This window comes from Pleurodeles waltl, chromosome 4_1 (assembly GCF_031143425.1).
Source record: "Pleurodeles waltl isolate 20211129_DDA chromosome 4_1, aPleWal1.hap1.20221129, whole genome shotgun sequence".
NCBI lineage: Eukaryota > Metazoa > Chordata > Amphibia > Caudata > Salamandridae > Pleurodeles > Pleurodeles waltl.
Genome location: NC_090442.1, coordinates 1,005,298,449 through 1,005,314,542, shown reverse-complemented (window position 1 = coordinate 1,005,314,542; position 16,094 = coordinate 1,005,298,449). Strand labels below are relative to the sequence as shown.

At 43.9% G+C, this 16,094-nt stretch overlaps 1 protein-coding gene across 1 annotated transcript in view; it reads left to right on the top strand.

Moving 5' to 3' along the window:
• Nucleotides 1-16,094, top strand: part of PUS7 (pseudouridine synthase 7) — a 255,751-nt gene that overhangs the window by 227,786 nt on the left and 11,871 nt on the right. The window contains exon 15 of the mRNA XM_069229854.1: nt 13,465-13,556. Coding sequence (XP_069085955.1) covers nt 13,465-13,556 — 92 coding nt within the window. The remainder of the gene's footprint in view (nt 1-13,464; nt 13,557-16,094) is intronic.

Here is a 16,094-nt window from a genome sequence, read left to right as displayed (position 1 = left end):
ACCTCAGTGGTATGCAAAGGTCTTCCTGCCTTCTACCAAGATGGTAGACAGCTTACCAAAGGGCCCCCCAGTGCACTTGCTGCCGATTTTGGTGGCGCGTTCTTGATGCGAGTGATATGAGGACATCTCCTCAAAACAAAGAAGCACTTACGTCATATAGATAACATGAGGGACTGTGGTTGGGTGGAGATTTATGTCTTTGTAGTCTTGTTTGCCTCTCTATAGGAGGATTCATGACACATTGCTAGATAAAGACTCACCAGGAACAATAATATTGCCAAACAGACAAAAGGTCACTGGTGACCTTTCATCGTGCTCCACTTCCCAGCTGGAGTCTTTAATATGTACTGGACATTTACCCAAGGAGGCAGAAAACTCCACTTGGGTAGATATTTTGTGCAAATCTTGTTGGATAAAAGGGCAGGTGATATTCAATTGTGGCTGAATCACTCACACAGTTATTGACACACCCACACAGACACTCTCACAGATGCAATCACACACTCACTCAAACACTCATGCACCCACTCACAGACCCACTCAGACATTCACGCAACACTCATGAACCCACTCACAAACTCACGCCCCCACTCACAGACCCATGCACTCATTCAAAGACCCAGTCAGAAACTCATGCTTTCACAGACCTGCTCAGAGACTCACACACTCACGGACCTGCCTAGATGCTCAAGCACCCACTCACAGACCTACTCAGACATTCATTCACCTACTCACAGACCCACTCGCTCTCACCCAAAGACCTACACAGATGCTCACACACCCACTCTCAGAGACCCTCTCACACCCACATAGACACTCTCACACCCACATAGACACGCTCACATACACTCTCACATCCAGCCATACACTCTGACACCCAGACACACCCTCCCACACCTGTTCTTACACCCAGAACGACTGGTCCTGCAGCCAACCCCTGCCGTGCGTGGGGGTTGGGTGGTTATAGGGTGGTTTGTAAGTTTAAACTGTGAGCCTAACTATAACGTCTCTCCAACCTTTGGGTTTTTTCAGTGAATTTCTATGTTTTTTTTTTGTTTTTGTTTTTTTAACTCTATTTCCTAACTATAAGTCCCTGTTACCTTTGTTTTTTCAGTGAATTTCTATGTTTTTTTTTTTTTTAACGCATAGTCATTTTCATTGCTATAGGCTAATCCATCCCTCGTTGAACACAGCCTTCGGCCGTGCCCGGCGGCGGTTGGCCACAGGGCTTGTCATGCGGCCAGGTCCTGATGATAGCCCGTTATAAGCACCCAACCTTGCGCTGTGCATGGCCTTCGCCTGTGTGCCGCAGGAATTGCCCACACAGCCTGCAGCCAGCACCCCTAACCACCCAACCCTGTGCCATTTGGCTGTGTACGGTGGGAGTTAGCCTGTCTCTCTGGGTGTGAAAATAGGTTTGAGAAGGTGTATCTGGGGGTAAGAGTGATTGTGAGAGTGTCTGGGTGTGAGTGCGTGCATTAGTGTCTTAGTGGGTGCGTCAGTATCTGCGCAGGTCTATGAGTGGGGTGCGCGAGGGTTTCAATGGATCTGTGAAGGGGTGCGCAAGTGTCTGAATAGGGCTGTGAGTGGGTGTACGAGGGTCTGTGAGTGGGTGTGTGAATGTCTGTGTACAAGGGATTGCTACGTGCAGAGTGGGTGCATAAGAGTGAGTGGGTGTGTGAGTAGGAGAAAGAGTGAGCGAGAGAAAGAGGAGGAGAGAGAGTTTTTTTAGGCTTTAATGGATGATATACTTAGTATGAGATATTTCTGGAGAAATTGAAAAGAAAAATTTATTTGTCAATTAAAAAGTGTGAGATCACCTTTCAGTATGGACCTTAAACTTTTGATGTTTAAAAGAAATTAAAGAAGGAAAATGACCACAGGCACACCTGGAGTAGAACCCTCAAATTTTAGTGCGAAGGTCTATGACTGTAACGTTTTGGCCATAGGTGACTCCTTACTGTAATGCATCCAGACATACCTATGACAGTCAAACCCAAACATGTGATTGGAACATTCACATTTCTTTCCATCACAAGGAAGGTTTAACAGTCAAAACACCAGTAAATAAACACTGCCAAGCGATATTAGGATTTGAACCTTCAGCCTACTGAGTGATAGCACAAGACCATTAGCCCAGAAGTGACTCTGTTCCGCTGTGCATCCAAACGTGAATATAACATTCGTCCCAATAATCTTGCTAGTAATACTCTTTAAAGTAATTTCATGGAGAGAGCATTGCGATGACAAACTCTCTCTCTTTATTTTTCATTCCATTCCATTATGAGATGGAAGAGAGAGAGAGAGCGCTACAGGACCGCGGGGGAGCAATGAAGGCCCCTGCGTTCCAAGCCGGTTCCCCGCATCCTGCAGGAGGCGACATTGCTCCCCCAAGCGGTAGCTGCTTTTAATAGCAGCTCCCTGCTTGCAGGAGCAAGGGTTTCATCTGTGTCCCCCGCATGCATATTTGTGTGCAGGGAAGACAAATGAAAACTGCTTTCTGTAGGGGAGAGCTGTTTGACAGCTCTCACTTGTAGAAAGCGGACTTTGTTTGATTTTGCTTGGTGGAAGCTGTCCGCTTCCACCAAGAAAAAGCAAAAAGCACCCCGGGAGATGGCAGGAGTCGGTCTGGGGCCGGGGGGGGGGGGGGGTTCTCAGGGCCAACACTGGCTCCTTGAGGGGGGCTGCGCGGTCCCACTCCAACTGGGAAACTGACTCCCCTTTCTTTCTTTTCATGTATGCCCCATGGAGGTGGTGGTCCCCAGGGCTGCTTATTGCCCCCCCCCCCCCCCTTTTTTTTTTTTTAAATAAAAACAAGTCCTGGGGAGGTTGTGGTCCTCGTGGTGGGTGGGGGGAGGGATATATACAAATTTAGATTTCCTTCAGTTTCTCAAAAACTATTGAAAGGATTTACACCAAATAAGCGAAAGCGTAATCTGCATACCGGAAGCTAGCTTTCTGCCAAAATTGGTGTAGTTCCGTCCTCTAGTTCGGGCTGTAGTCATGTCTAGAGGTCCTATGGGAATTAACATGGAAAATGCAATTTTTTTGCCTCCAACTTTTTTTTTTTTTCTCAGCCCCCACTTGACGAATCACCCTAAAAATTTCCCTATGCAACAATAATCCTGTTTTTTTTTTTTTGGGTGGAAAATGTTGTTAAGATTCGTCAAACGGTGCCAAAGATACAGGCAAATCAAAAAACTATTTTTCTATGAAAACATGACCCTAACTATAACAACCTAGTGGCAACCACCACTAAGTAATTTAGATAGATAGATGGATATTATTTAGAAAGATTATACCCTGCAAACATTCATCTTTGTGCAGGCCGTAGTCTGTGCTCATTCAGAGATTGCTACTTGCGGTGGTTTGGCTGAAGGGCCAATCCTTGGCCTCATGGAGTTGAGCGTTCGCAGGGGGATTTAGTGCTTGAAAGGATTGGCCCCTCCAGGAGGGTGCAGGGTTGAATATCATGCACACTGAGCGGTTGATGGAAGATCTTTCGCCTGCCTTGCGGCAAAAAACTGGAACACTTTATCCCTGCACCTCAGGCAGTGACCATCGCCAACTCAATTCAGGAACAACCTTAAAATCTAGCTCTTCAACTGAAGCTCAGGGGACAAACCCCACTAGTGACTTGAGACCCTTACAGGTGAGTAGTTGCACTTCACAAACCCCGACTTGACTTGTTGGGCATGTATGATTGGGTTGGGATTAACCATCACCATGTAAGTCCAAAGGCCATGTTTACTGCAGGCATTCAGCTTTGGACAGTTATGTGAAAAAGTGGAGTTAGCCACCTGTGGAGGCTTGGGCATACAGTGGGAGTTGGTCCAAGGAAAAACGCCCTGCTCCCAACATCCATCAGGCATCCAAAACCTTGTGCACCGGGTGTTGAATACGCACAGGAGGTAGGTGTAGGCCCTGGCTCCTTCAGCCAACCCTGCTACTCTCAGTGACATTCTGTACATAGTGGGGAGTTGGGCACCCGCTGGATGTTTTGTGTATGACTTGCTGACAACCAACCCATGGCCAAAGGCCATGTTGGATTAGGAACCCTAGACCTGGCCTGAGGCCACCCACTGCGACCAACCATCTGTTGAATCCCATGTACAGTGATGGTTGGGGATGGTAATAAGATCTTAATTTACGTCGGAAAAAAATAATCTGGAAAACAAAAAAAACTAAGGTTAAACTAACTTTATAGTTAAGTCTTGAAATGAGATGAAAATTGTTGTGTAAAAACAAAATAAAAAAACTGAAAATTGCCTGTTCTGTTAGTGAGCTATCTATAACTTGAGCCCCTGTCATGGACAGCTTATGACCTCATATAGTATATCACCTCTGACATGTAAAATGACATGATTGATGACATCACTGATGATACCTCAAATAATATAATTAATTACATCCTTGTTTTCTATCACCAGTCAAGTGATAATGGGCATAGCCTTCGATTCATATGCTGGACACACAGCATATCGGTCAAGTTACCCACATTTGGTGAATGTTACCCTGTTTTCCTAGTATTCACCCACCTAAAAAACAAATTGCCTCCAAATACTTTAATCGGCCATCCCCTTCTCAATTATGAACTCCCTCCAAAAAATAGGTTTTTATTTGTTCACCTTAAAGTGATCACCCACTTAACACTTCACATGACCCAGACGTTTAAGTCAGGAGGCTGACAGGTATACATTTGCCACAGATAAAACATTTTAATCCAGCTCCTAAGATCTGTCCTACTTAGTTTGGTTAAATACAGCACACGCATTCCTGAGTAGAGCACAACGGCATACAATCTTTGAGCCATGCTTAAAGATCCCATTGTGAGTTAAACCTTGTGTAAGTAACTTTATAATAGTTCTTGTTAAATAGAATTTGTTTATGGCACATACCCAGACATCCACTTGTGGATAATCTGTTGTCAACAGAAGCTTTGACATTTGCACAGATTTTTTGCAGCAAACTTTGGCTTCAAGCCGCAACCTATTTTGAAACATTAGGTGTGGTAAGCCTTTACCATGTTTAACATGGAGTACTACTTTAACCTGTAACTCTACTGGTTTGTAACCAGTGCACCATATAACTTTCAACATGGGCAACCACACTTACCTCTAGGGCTTTTGCACCTTCCATTCTATGTACCTCTACATGTACACAGTATCTTTATGCTCTGTTAAGTACTCTGTAAGCATCTGTTTGTAGCATCGAGTGATGCAAATTCATGTGCACCCACCCACCTCTCCAGTAGCCAGTAGTTTTTACAGATATCCTCACCATTAACATTTCAATTTTTATATACATTACACATATAGTCACTGTACAGTCATACTCCCTACTTACCCTCACCAGCTGTGCAAAAAAACAATCTAACAATGGAGTCTTTGGCCATGCTTACTGTCAACTAAGGGAGGAGTCATATAATACCTTTCGACTTGAAAAACGTCTTTGAACAAAAACAATTTGCAACTATCCACGCCTAGATGGCAGGATACACAGAGCATGTGAATCTACAGCACTACATTCTACGAACGGATAGATACAGGGTAAATAAGATGTGTTGAGGAATAAATGTTTCTCATTGTAGGAGATGCATCTTTACATATTCTAATCTATGAAAACCACAGTCATTGCCTTTTGGTTATGCTGAATGGTCAACATTATCAGTTCCAGTGTCTGTTTGATCTTAAGTCTATCACAAGGGTCTCTACAAAGTGCATGGCCCTATTGGCAGCCTACCTGTGAAATTCTAGGCAACCTGTGTACCCTTTCTTTGATGATTTGTTGAGGAGAGCATATCCCATCAAGATTTCTTTTTTGTCTGCACCAGCCTTCTTGAATCTTACTCAAGCTCTGTACCTGTTAGTAACTGGAGGAAGACTTGCATGATGCAGCCTCAAAAGTTGATCTATTTGTGTGCACGATTCAACCCAGTTATGGGATGGTTCAGCTTACCGATTGAAGGCTGCAATGGGACAGCATGCAAAGAATTCAGAAAAGTCAACATCACTATTGTTGTGCAGTGTAATAACAATGTGGTCATTCATCAGACTGCTCCATCAGTGGAAGTTAAACTTGAAGCCCCATTTAAAAATAGTGGAATTGCATTGGAAACAAATGACTAGAAACTGGGAGAGAAAGTATGGGTTGTTCCCTAGACTGAAGACAGTTCTCCTGTAGCAGAAGGACAAGACCTTTCTGAAAACCAAATCCTGGGGCAATAACCATGACAAACACCAATCTCTTCTGGAAGAAACCACACCTACAGAGCCGGACTGTCGCAGCTCCCATACAAAACTGTGCATGTGAATGTTTTGAAGCAGTTGTACAGGCACTACAATTACCTGTGCCTACTCTTAGGGCCTTTTGGTTAAAAATGTGAATGACTACTATCCCAAAATCTGGGGGAAATTTCAGTCCCTTGCTCAAAGAAGTCCATCATTGGACTTTCTTCTAGATCGCTCCTGCTTGGAACCATAATGAAAACCAACTTAACCTGTGCACCTTGATTGATTGTAGCATCCTTAGGATGGCAAATGTGGTGCATAGTTCTGCAGCAATATTTCCGCGAATGAATGAGCTCTCAAAGCTTGGATCACATTTCTCATTCTAAACTGGCACAATGGAGAGTATTTTACACTACAGCGCAGCTTCAATTATCTTAGAGGCAGGTGATCTGGACAACTAGATATCCTAGAGAGACTCACTGAGACAATCTTCCATACATCAGATGTAATAAAAAAAATGGAAATGACTCTCTATATGGTGTGCTCTGAAAGGACCACATCCTGCTTCTTACTTAATATTTTTAATTCCTTAACACTTATAGGGTGTTTTACAATTTTCAGCTTTACATTTTGCTTTTTATTATGAATATATACTTATTAATCTGCTAATATTTAATTTTCTAAACAGTGTGAGTGCCCACAGCTTAAGAACTGCTGCCTAGAGAACACAGAATTTAGCATTTTTTTTTGGTTATTTCCTTCTTTTTGTCAAGCAATCAGAGCAACCTTGTGACAACAGGGCATAGTCAGATGGCTAATGTTAGACCTGTTGGCTTTTTTGCTTGTCTCCCCCGTATTTTGCCTTCTGACCTCCTGTTTTATGGTATACTGGACTCTGTTTTTGCTGGTTTATTGTCTCTGTGCATTTTACCACTGCTGATCAGTTTTAAACTGCAAGTGCTCCCTACGTAAACTGTAGTGGTGATTGGTTTATCCATGATTGGCATTTTGATTTACTAGTAAGTCCCTAATAAAGTGCACTAGAGGTGCCCCGGGCCTTTAAATCAAATGCTACTAATGAGCCTGCAGCACATGGCTCCGACCTGCCACTGCAGCGTCTCTGTATGCAGTTTTAAACTGCCAGTTCGACTTGGCAAGTGTACCCACAGTGTACCCACTTGCCAGGCCTAAACCTTCCCTTTTACTACATGTAAGGCACCCCTAAGGTAGGCCCTAGGTAGCCCCATGGGCAGGGTGTAGTGTATTTAAAATGTAGGACATGTACTGGTGTGTTTCACATGTCATAACAGTGAAATACTTCCAAATTCAGTTTTCACTGTTGCAAGGCCTATTTCGGTCTTAGGTTAACATGGGGACTGCCTTTAAATAACTTTAAAGTGCAGATTCCCTTTGAGGGCAGATAGAAATATGGAGTTTAGGGTCTCTGAACTCACAATTTAAAAATACATCTTTTAGTGAAGTTGGTATTTGGATTGTGAGTTTAAAAATGCCACTTTTAGAATGTAGGCATTTTCGTGCTTAAACCATTCTGTGACTCTGCATGTTTGTGGATTCCCCGTCTGGGTCAGTTTAACAGTTGGGCTCTTTACACCTCTCTTCTAGACATTGACACAAAGGGAGCTGGGGTGTAGTCTGCATATCCTGGTGAGCCATCTGTTCCGAGAAGGAGGGGAGAAATGGTCACTCACACTTGAAAGGGCTGTGCCTGCCCTCACAATGCAATCTCCAACCCCCTGATGTGTGTCTGGGGCCTGGCCTGGACAAGGGAGGATCTTCCACACATGTGAGACTTTGCTTTGAAGTTTGCCAACTTCAAAGGCAGAAAGGGTGAAAAGTAGTAGACCCAAAACCCCAGACTTTTAGAATCTTTCTGGAATCAAGAGGAACTACTTCCCAAGAGAAGAGCTAAAGAGCTGGAGGAGTACTGTCCCTTTGCCGTGTTGCTTTGCTCGACTGTCCTGCAGTTGCTGCTTCTGCCTGAAAAGAGTGCAAAGGATGAACTGTGCTGTGTTTCCTGCTTGAGAAAGTACTCCAAGGGCTTGGAGTAGAGCTTGCCTCCTGTTGGAAGTCTCAGGGATATCAAAGACTTCAGTTTCCTCTTCCACCAGCACTGGGAACTGTGTGTTTTTGTGGTGTTCAAGGAGAAAAACAACAGCTACTCTGTCAATTACGCCGCTGGCCTGCACCGTGACCTGCTGATGCTGCATGGAGCCGCACTGCCCTGCTTCGCACCGCGACCCTGGTCTCAGCGACGCCGTCATTGGGCGAGTTCACTGTACCGCTGCTCGCACCGTGACCTGTGGGCCCCGCACTCTGGCAGCACCTGCTCACACCGCAGCCTGGGCATCCGTGACAACACTGCTCCTGCAGACACCAGCACTGCTGCCTGCACCGTGGTCTGTGGACACTGCTTGTGAGGTACACGAAGCACCGTCCCACACAGCAGCCCCGGTCCACTGACGCCAGCACCATTGACTCCAGTGACTTCACCAGGCATCCCTGCCTGCACCGTGGCCTGTGGACACCGCTCGTGAGGGTCCTGAAGCAGTGTCCCGTCCCGCACCTCTGGCTTGGGCCTACGGACAACAATACTTCAGCAATGACGACTCCGCTGCCTGCACCGTGACCTGATGAAACCACACCTCGCACTGCCCCGCTTCACACCACAGCCTTGGTATCACTGACACCGCTGGACACCGTCACCGAGCTGCTGCTTGCACCGTGACCCGTGTGCACCGCACGTCACATTGTCCTGCTTCCAACCGCAGCCCCGAAGCTATCCACGCCAGCACTCCTGACTTCATCAGCCCGGAGTGCAGTCTGCAACGCATATGACATCAAGTGCCCGACGACCCCCGCACCGACTTTGGAACCGACACTGCGACGCCGCTCTCCGGAGCTCATCACGAGGACCACAACGCCCTGCAATTCCAAAGCTACTGTTTGTGGGTCTCCCCGACACCGTAGCTGGCCAGCAACACTGTGGCCAGCCTGAACTGTTAGTTTTGTTGATCACAATGCCGTGATAGCCCCAGGTGTAGCTATCGATTTCAAGGAACTGCATTTTTGAGTAAATCTTGCAAAATTCATATCTTTAGCACTGTATGTTGGATTTTTATCGTTTTGGTCTTGTTTTACACAGATAAATATTGGCTATTTAAAACTGGTGTGGTGTCCTTTAGTAGTGTTTTCACTTATTACTGTGTGTTATGTGCAAATGCTTTACACATTGCTTCTGAGATAAGCCTGACTGCTTGTGCCAAGCTACCATGGGGGTGAGTAGGGGTTATCTGAGCGGGTATCTCCCTTATCCTGACTAGAGTGAGGGTCCCTAGTTGGACAGGGAGCAAACCGACTGCCAGCTAGAGACCCCATTTCTAACAGATAATGTGTATTGTTTTGCGACACAAGGTGGCTAATAGAAATGTCACTAGTAAAATCAAAGCACATTCTGCTACATTAGTGATGACAACTACATCATTTCAGTCAGTATTGTATTTCTGAGATATTCTCAAAATAATAATGTTGAGAACACTGCAGGCGTTGTTTGAAGTTTATTAACTCGTAGTGGAGGGCAGAAGAGTACAGAAATGTGAACTTCAGTGATCATTTCAATTGTAATTGTAATTGTAATCGTATTTATATAGCGCTTACTACCCCTGACGAGGCGTCGAAGCGCTTTTCGATGAGTAGCACGCTACTCCGGTACCCAACAAGAATTAGTGATGGATTAGTATAATTTAATAAGGAGTACAGTTTTAGTATTATTATGAGTTAATTTGAGTTGCGGATATGAGAGTTTGTTAGTTAGATTGACTGGAGTAATGGAGGGGTGGAGGAGGAAAGAAATCCAGAAGTGTTAATTGGGAGTTTATCCTTCATTTGCTCAATCCAAAGGCTTGAGATGAATAAAAGGGGGGGGGAGGGGAAAGAGGATGTGGAAGGGTTAGGGAGAGCATAGTAGCAGGGTGAGATGAATGCAGGAGAATTTAGTAGGGTTGTGTGGGAGGTCACAGAGGTAGAGTGAGGTTTGGTGAGTTAGATGTGGGGGTGGAGGGATGAGCTTAGGCAGAGATATTTAGGAGATGGAAGTGGTCGAAGGGATTTGGGATGAGTCCGAGTGAGAATGGAGGATAGTTTGATAGAGACATGACATAAGAGCGATGAGTAGATAAGTGTGATAAAAAGAGAGCAGAAATTCATAGAAACATGCCAGGCACAGAAACAACATATACACATATATATATATATTTATACACACACACACACATGACTATACACACACATCTGCACATACAATACATAATTAGAAACATGGGTAAAAAATACTTAGTCGTCCATCCATCATCCTGGTAAAAAGGCGGGAACTCCCCCACCTACCTCGAGGGTGGACGGGGCGTGGCCCAGCGGGCGGAGCCCACAGGTGCTCCACAAAGGGAGAAACCCTCCACTCTGTGTCTCCAGCAGAGGAAGACAGAAACCGCGCGTCCCAGTCAGACACAGACCACGCTCCAGCACATCATCAGCTCACCTCCAGGAAGGATTCCAGATCCCCTCCGCCATGGGATCTCTGAGCGCACAGCCCCGTAAAACGCTACTTCAGTTTCACACTTTTTCCTTCTTGGTATTCCAAATCAAATCATATGAATTTCCTGAATTATGCAGTGTTGAAGAAACAAAAGTATTTTCACGTAAAATGTTTCCTCCAGCCTTAGCATCTTTTATAGATTGACATACAACCTTCACTTCTTCCCTGTGAAATATTTAAATCGTGTTTTCTTTGTTTTAAGTTGTATTTATTGTTTTTCTGGTATAAACAAACCATTCAATACAGTAAAACATAATTTTAGAGTTGGGGACCTGATCATTACACATAACATTATGGCTCCAGTAGCTACAGCATTAGATTGTGAATATACATTATGCCACCCTGAGATGTAACCAGCGTCAGACACGTAGTTTATGGATCCATTGTATCTCGAGATCTAGTGTAACTCCACATATCAGTCATGTTGTGTATTTCTGTTCCAATTTATGGTTTACCTCATGTGTAGATCACCCAATCTACCCCAAATTTTTGGGAATTTATGCAGGCATCTTCTTACATATTTGCCGCTCTACTATCCTGCACAAATCCATAACTGATGGCCTATCAATATTTTTAGGGCTCAAATATGTAAATTCCTAACATCACACTTGTGCTTAAAATCTGAAGGTGGCCTTTGGGAGAAGGTCTTAGGCTTTTCCTATGTATTCAATGGGCAAATAATGGATTAAAACAAAATAGTTGGATAATCTGTCACACTATCTGCAGTGAAGCGTCTCAGTTCACTGTGGGAACGAAAAGCAGCACAAGTAATTGAGTTGACTTTGCACGCCTCCGAACCCAAATCAAGCATTTTGACAGAGATATTACCGCCTTCCTTTGCATTTTCAGAGCCTCTGTTTACTTTCAATGATCCATTGGTAGAAGCCGTATTACCTGCTGGAGAGAAACCCTTCTCGGGCCTAACAGTCCACAAGCAAACTGCTAGACAACAGACCCACAATGCTTTGTGTTTACATTCCTCTGTAGCGAGCCATGTGTACAACTTCCCCAGTGTAACTGAACCCAAATGCCTTTGACAGCTCCTTCAGACTGAAAGTCTAAGAGACTGGACTCTTGGGCCAACAGTTTTTGGTCCCAGCAGCCTTGCTATTCTCAAAGTGAACGCCAAATGTCTTTTTGAAAGGCTGTGCGCACACCTTGTGGTAGCTGACTCAACTGACAATGTTCAGTTTACCTGTGCATGAAATGCAGGTCAACAACGGTTTGGATGCTTACACACAGATGGTGAATTTCAACCTAGATTCTGCGGACACCGCAGCTTGATCCATTGGCATGGCCTTCATGCTACATCACAAAACTATATAGCCTTCTCTGACCATATTATTAGTTATCAGTTTTTTGGCTTTTTCTCTTAAATGTATCTGCCTCCTCAAGTTAAAGCTATGTCTCATAGCTTGAGCTGCTGGTCCGTGTTTGTTCTGAACTCGTCTTATTTTACCTGTTTGTGTTTGCTACGGGCAAGGCTGTGGTCTTTATTGGACTCCATTTGAGTTTAGCTTCATGTGTTTGAGGACAATGGCAGATACCACGCCTACAGCAGTAGTTGCATTCATCAATTTAGAGAGTATATCATCAGTAGTCCTCATGTGAAACAAGTGTGCTGTCATAGACCAACAAAGCCACCACAATGAAAAGCGTTCTAAAACGGGCTGGATGTTTGGTTGCAAACTTTTCTATTTGCTTATTGAAGAGGGCTCAAAGACTCATTTTGGACAGTTCTTGCATTTGTGACTGCTGTGGCACAGCACAACCTAATAACATGATAACGTCTAAAGCTTTTAAAAAATGTTTCACGTTCATGCTTTTTTTGAGCAGTAAGAAACACAAAAATGTGATGCATGGATTATTAAATTGACCGCATTCACTGGTCATTAATTGGGGCACATACCAGTTCATCCTTTTTTGCCACCTCAGACAGGAACCAGCCATATGCAAATCAGCCTGCTGCAATAGAAACGGTCCAGCCCAAACTTCCATGCCAGGTCAGTCCTGAGTAATAACACTTCTATCTTTAAAGTGGCTGACAACCTCCCATTTTATTGAATGAATGTTTAAATATCTGCAGGCAGATTTCTTATCATCACTGGACTACATCCCTCCATTCATTTCTTACCACAACACAATAGAAAGAGGACTCTGGCACTCTCACTTAACAGGACTTTTGAAATGGAGAAAGAGGCAAAACCCAGGTTTCGCTTTGGGAAATGGGGTGGAGTAAACGGTGGTGGGGCGCAAAGAAGAAGAACTTTAAAAGCTAAGAGCTGATGTTAGGAAACAAGAGTGGACTACACGGGATCCCTTGCAATAGGTAAGGAATGAATGTACTCCATGGTATTGGTGACACCTGGTTGGCTGCCAAATTCCAGAAAGCTGCATCGAGAGGTGAATCCTGCTGATCAGGGTCTGAGGAGTATGGATCTTGCTTTAGACTGAAGCTGCTAGATGTTGGGCAACAAAACATGAATATGTAGAAGTCCAGGTCTCCTTGTTCTTGGCAGAAGGGAATTTTTATTAAAAGATAATATAAGACCTGTACTCAGTTATTCCATTTATGTCAAAACTAATGATATGAATGAAGGTATGTGATTTGTCTTTTTTATGCAGGGAACTTGTTGCATACGACGATCCACGAATTCCCTTAGTTCAGACTGATGTTGAAAAGCTAGAAGGAAAGCCACTGCCTGTTTTTGAAAAAGGTGAGAGTGAAACCAAGGTTTATATTCAATTCCAATTTCTCAGGGATTTTTGTTACTGCTGACGTGAGCGCTTTAAGATTCTGAGGGTAGTGCTTCCCAAACACCGCACAGCACCACACCTTCCATTAGAGCTAGAGAGATAAAGCATACTACCAGAGGGGAGGGTATTTGATTCCATCTGTGAACAAGTTGTCATTCTGGTCAATTGTGGGTACTTACAAAGTTATGGACTCCTAATTCGGGGGTCACGATGTATGCCAACACCACTGTGGGAAGTTGTGCAGATTTTATTGCATTCCTTAGAGGTTTACAAAACATTGACACAGATTATATTGGCCTAAATGTACTCTTTATTTTATGTTTGGCGGAATGTTTGTCCTGCTATCTTAACTTGGTTGCTGCAGGAGGGTGGGAGCGTAATATTGGGGTGACTGTTGTTGCCAACCCCATTAATATTCACGACTGCTAGTTTCGACCATCAGCAGTGCTCTTCTGCCATAGTGTTTGAATTTCCTCTATGATCAGGTTACCCTGCTCTCTGCAGTAGGACCATATAACATTTAAACTAATTGTATACAAATACCTTCCCAGTACTTGTTTCTTATACAAAGACCCCTTGAGTTAAAGCCAGATTGTTGAGACAGTTTAAAGTTTTTGCTTGTATTTTGCTTTTGCTTTCATTGTACATTTTTTTTAATAATCGTTTGGAATGGTGGGCAAATGACTTTCATTTTTTTGTTTAGGTCAAGAAATTACATTTAAATAATCACTTTGAAAGCACATTATTTGGTATATAATGAGGAAACTGAACTAAAACGCACTTTGTGTTCCCTGCATTGTAGTTTGCATACATGCAGTATCTTTATGTGGTAAAACTGTAGAGGGGGAATTGTGTTGCCTACGAAAGAGCTTGTGATAGCAGCTAGGGCAGAAAGTCATTTTAAAATCCCGTTTTCCTTCCCCCTAACTATCATAGCTAAACACATTTAGGTCTGAGTCAGATGTGTTTTCTCCAAATTTGGTGAACCTGAATCACACTCCACATCAAGTCAATTGGGTCAGCCTTTTGAAGAAGGTAGTGGCAGGTGTTTCCAAGGCCTTCCTGAACATGACAATGTGTTGGTGATTTTGTATACACTGTTTTTTGTATGTACGTGCTTGTAGTTAGATGACAAAAACCCAGTTGGGGTACAACACATTATTGTAGTTTGAGGGCAGACGTCGTTTGATTTGTTTGATCTGCTCAGTTGAAGGTAGTCTTTGCACTAAAATGTAATTAAGTGGCATTTATTTACTTTTAATAATTGTTACAACTATTGTCAAATGTTAATTAGGTCATACCTGCTTTATACATTTTAGTACATTTTGTATTCTCTCTCCATCCTTTTCTCCTCTCTGTTTTCTTTTCTTATCTTTCTTTCTTCCACATGCTATATATGTGCCCCTCTGTCCCTGTACATCATTTGTCTCTCTGTCACTCTGCTTCGCAACCCTCAGCCACCACCCATCTACTTTAACATGATGTTCGCTCACATTGTTATTTGTGAGGTTCTTTTTTCCTGCAGACTATTTTAATGTGATTCTGATCAGCAAGGTTCCACAGACAACCCCTACTTTAGCTGCTAGAGAGAGGGCTTCATAATACCACATTTTTTAGGATGGTTGAGAAATACCCCATTGTTTAGTTTGGAGCCAAAGAGAGCCATGCAGAGAATGGTTTCTTTCCTCTAGACTCGTTATAGTGTGGCTCGGCCCACGGCTAGAGGGCTTTAGAGTTCATGAATTGTCTGCTCCCTCACAGAACAACCAAAGGTGCAGTAGCAGATGAGATGGTGGCATGCACAGGGGTAGAGTTGGGGTGTGTGAAGATCTCCCCCTTCACCAAGACATGTTCCCAAGATGGGGCAATCAGGACTGTAAGGTGCCTGGGGGCCTGCTGTCACTTGTAAGAGAAGCGAAGGTGGATTACCCCATGTGCAAACACTCTGCCACTGTACTGTGAAGCCTAGGCATCTTCACATTTGGAGATACGGATACATGACTTAACTTGGGCCATCTGGGATTGTTAAAGCCCAGGTGGGTCTGTTACACTGTGAAGGTGACACACTACTAGGTTTGTCTTTTAAAGAATGACAGTAGTATTTGGCACAATTGGAGTACTGTGGCAACGTGATATTGGTGCAGACTTGGCTCAGCCAAGGCGGTGAAGCAAAAACACAAGACGAGAAGCGTTTTTGTTTAGCCTCAAGTGATAAAGAAGAAAGGTTGAGGTGAATCAGGGGGACAAGGTCATGACGGCAACTTGTGATGTGGTGTAGGGGCCCGAAAGGCTAATTGGACCTTGTTGGACACTATACTTAAGAAGCTGGACACAGTTGAGAAGACAAGTGTTACTGAGGAAACTCCTCTGGGGAATGTTGTATAGAGAAATGTAGTGGGCGGATGGCAACATCTGTGAAGCCCATGGTGCCCCAGATGAAAGGGGAGCTATGTGGAGGAGGAGCTCAGTGGCAAAGAGGCTGTAAAGGCTGGGCTCTG